The sequence below is a fragment of the Cololabis saira genome, chromosome 19 (assembly GCF_033807715.1).
Source record: "Cololabis saira isolate AMF1-May2022 chromosome 19, fColSai1.1, whole genome shotgun sequence".
Classification (NCBI taxonomy): Eukaryota; Metazoa; Chordata; class Actinopteri; order Beloniformes; family Belonidae; genus Cololabis; species Cololabis saira.
The window spans coordinates 2339001-2341208 of NC_084605.1; the positions used below are offsets into that span (position 1 = coordinate 2339001).

The 2208-nt window shown below is 44.9% G+C and overlaps 1 protein-coding gene across 1 annotated transcript; it reads right to left on the minus strand.

Annotated features, from left to right (window-relative positions):
• Positions 1–113: 113 nt before the first annotated feature.
• On the minus strand, positions 114–1917 carry LOC133419844 (nuclear factor 7, brain-like). Its single transcript, XM_061709306.1, has 2 exons — positions 1857–1917; positions 114–1807 (listed from the first exon to the last, which is right to left on the minus strand). Exon 2 carries the CDS (start codon positions 1642–1644, stop codon positions 223–225), a length of 1422 nt encoding a protein of 473 aa, XP_061565290.1. The 5' UTR covers positions 1645–1807; positions 1857–1917; the 3' UTR covers positions 114–222.
• Positions 1918–2208: the final 291 nt, after the last annotated feature.

Below are 2208 nucleotides of genomic sequence, written 5' to 3' on the forward strand. Positions count from 1 at the left end.
GTGTGTATATGTTTGTGTGGCTATGTGTATGTATGTGTGTGGGTATGTGTGTGTGTGTGTGCGTGTGTGTGTGTGTGTGTGTGGCTATGTGTGTGTGTGTGTGTGGCTGTGTGTGTGTGTGTGTGTGTGTGTGTGTGTGTGTGTGTGTGTGTGTGTGTGTGTGTGTGTGTGTGTGTGTGTGTGTGTGTGTGTGTGTGTGCACATACATATATTTTCTTTATCTCAGGTTAATCTTTTCTTTGTCTGACAGATTCTGATCTCAGAAGTTTTTCCATCACCAGACTTTCCCAGATTGAAATAAGGGAAGAGTTTCTCAGTGAAAGTGTCTCTGTGAGTGTAGATGTGTTTCATGTCTTCAGCGTTGTAGAAGGAAACCTTCCCCCCGTCATAGTCCAGCTGGACTCTGATCCTCCGGAGACTCGTCTTCACCGTGACGATCTCACCAGAACCATTGGTGTATTTTCCATCACGGTGCCGGAAACACCAGATTCCATATTTAGGTGAAGGATATCTCTTGTTCTTCCGTTCAACTGAGTCTTTAACCAAACCAACCATCCAGCTGCGATAATCTCCCACCTCCACCTCCCAGCTGTGTTTCCCTGAGGTCAAACCCTCACAACCAAAAACATTGGTGTGGTAGACGTTTCTCTCTGGATTATCAGGAAGCTGCTGCCATGTTTCTCCACCTCTCACACTGGTCAGATCAGCAGACAGATGGAGACAGGGGTGTGCAGTGTTTGGGTCCAGAACCACCGGGCTGAAGTGGACCTGGTCCCCCATCTTCTCCCAGACTCTGAAGGCCAGGTTTCCCAGGTGTTTGGCCTCGTCTACCAGAGTTCCTGAGAGCAGCCGTGGATCTGACACTGAGCTCTGCTCTCTGGCTCTGTCCCGGGTGGGTTTATACCTGCTGAGGAACGACATGTTGTCTTTCTGCAGCTCTTCTTCCACAGCAGAGATGCTGTCTGACAGAGAGGAGATCTGCTCCTGGATCCTCTTCCTCTCCCTGCTGATTCTCCTCCCCTTCTGCTCCTCTTCCTCCCTCAGAGCTGCCAGTCTGGACTCCTCTTCCTCCTTCAGGAACTGCTGGAGTTTGTTGAACTCTGCTCTGATCTGCTTCTCTGTGGACAGCAGCTGCTTCTCCGAGTGTTGAACCACATCTTTATATGTTTTCTCCACTTGTTTGTATTTGTCCCTCTTCTTCTGCAGAGACTTTAAGTCAGATTTCAGCAGCTCCTTCAGCTCACCGACTGCTTCTTCTACAGGAACCACTTTGTGGTTCTGGTGCAAAGAAAACTCACAGACAGGACACAACGCTCTCTGTTCGTCTCTACAGAACAGTGGAGTTGTTCCTGGGTGTTTCTTACAAACTTCCTCCAGACTCTTTTCTTCTTTTTCAGTCTCATTCGATCCACCTGTCTGTCTTCCAGCAAAAGAGTCGGCAAGTTCCTTCAGTGAAAAGTTCACACCAAACTCTTTAGAAGATTTTCTTTTACAGATGGGACAGTTTCTATTTTTAGTTTGTTCCCAGAACTTTTTCAGGCAGCTTGAACAGAAGTTGTGGCTGCAGCTCAGAGACACCGGATCTTTGAAAGTCTCTAAACAAACGTGGCAGCTCAGGAAATCTTTAAGAGTTTTTTCATCCATTTCTTCAAATCTTTGAAGTATTATTCAATCGGTAAACTCACCAGTTAAATGTCCCTCTGAATCACAGATTTAAGTCCTTTTATTTCAGGTTTTTAGTTCATAACCTCCACCTGAAATGGCGTCTCAGCTCCGTTCAGTCACAAGAATGAACTTTGAGTTTCACCTATTAACTTTACTGACGTTCAGTCACAAGAATGAACTTTGAGTTTCACCTATTAAATTTACTGACGTCAACAGGTAGATTTACATGTTCTTATCAGCAGGGAGTGGAGTTTGACTTGTTATTCAGAAATATAATCAAGTCTTGAATGTACTTTTTTGTATCTTTGTATTGTTGTTTTTCTTTTTAAAAAGAAAACAATTAACAAAATAATTGCCACTCTGTATGTTTTACATAAATCTAAAAGCTTAGAAAAACTTCACTGATTCAAACATTACGTACAACATGTCATGGTTGGTTCTCCAGCCTTCAGTGGTTTTCCACTCCACTCTCTCCTCCTCACTCCATCTGCCGACCCCTCGGATTCTTATTCCCCCGAAGCCGGCCCCTCGTATCCTTAGTCC

Coding starts and splice junctions, on each gene's coding strand:
- LOC133419844 (XM_061709306.1), bottom strand. CDS start 1,644: ATGGATGAAAAAACTCTTAAAGATTTCCTGAGCTGCCACGTTTGTTTA.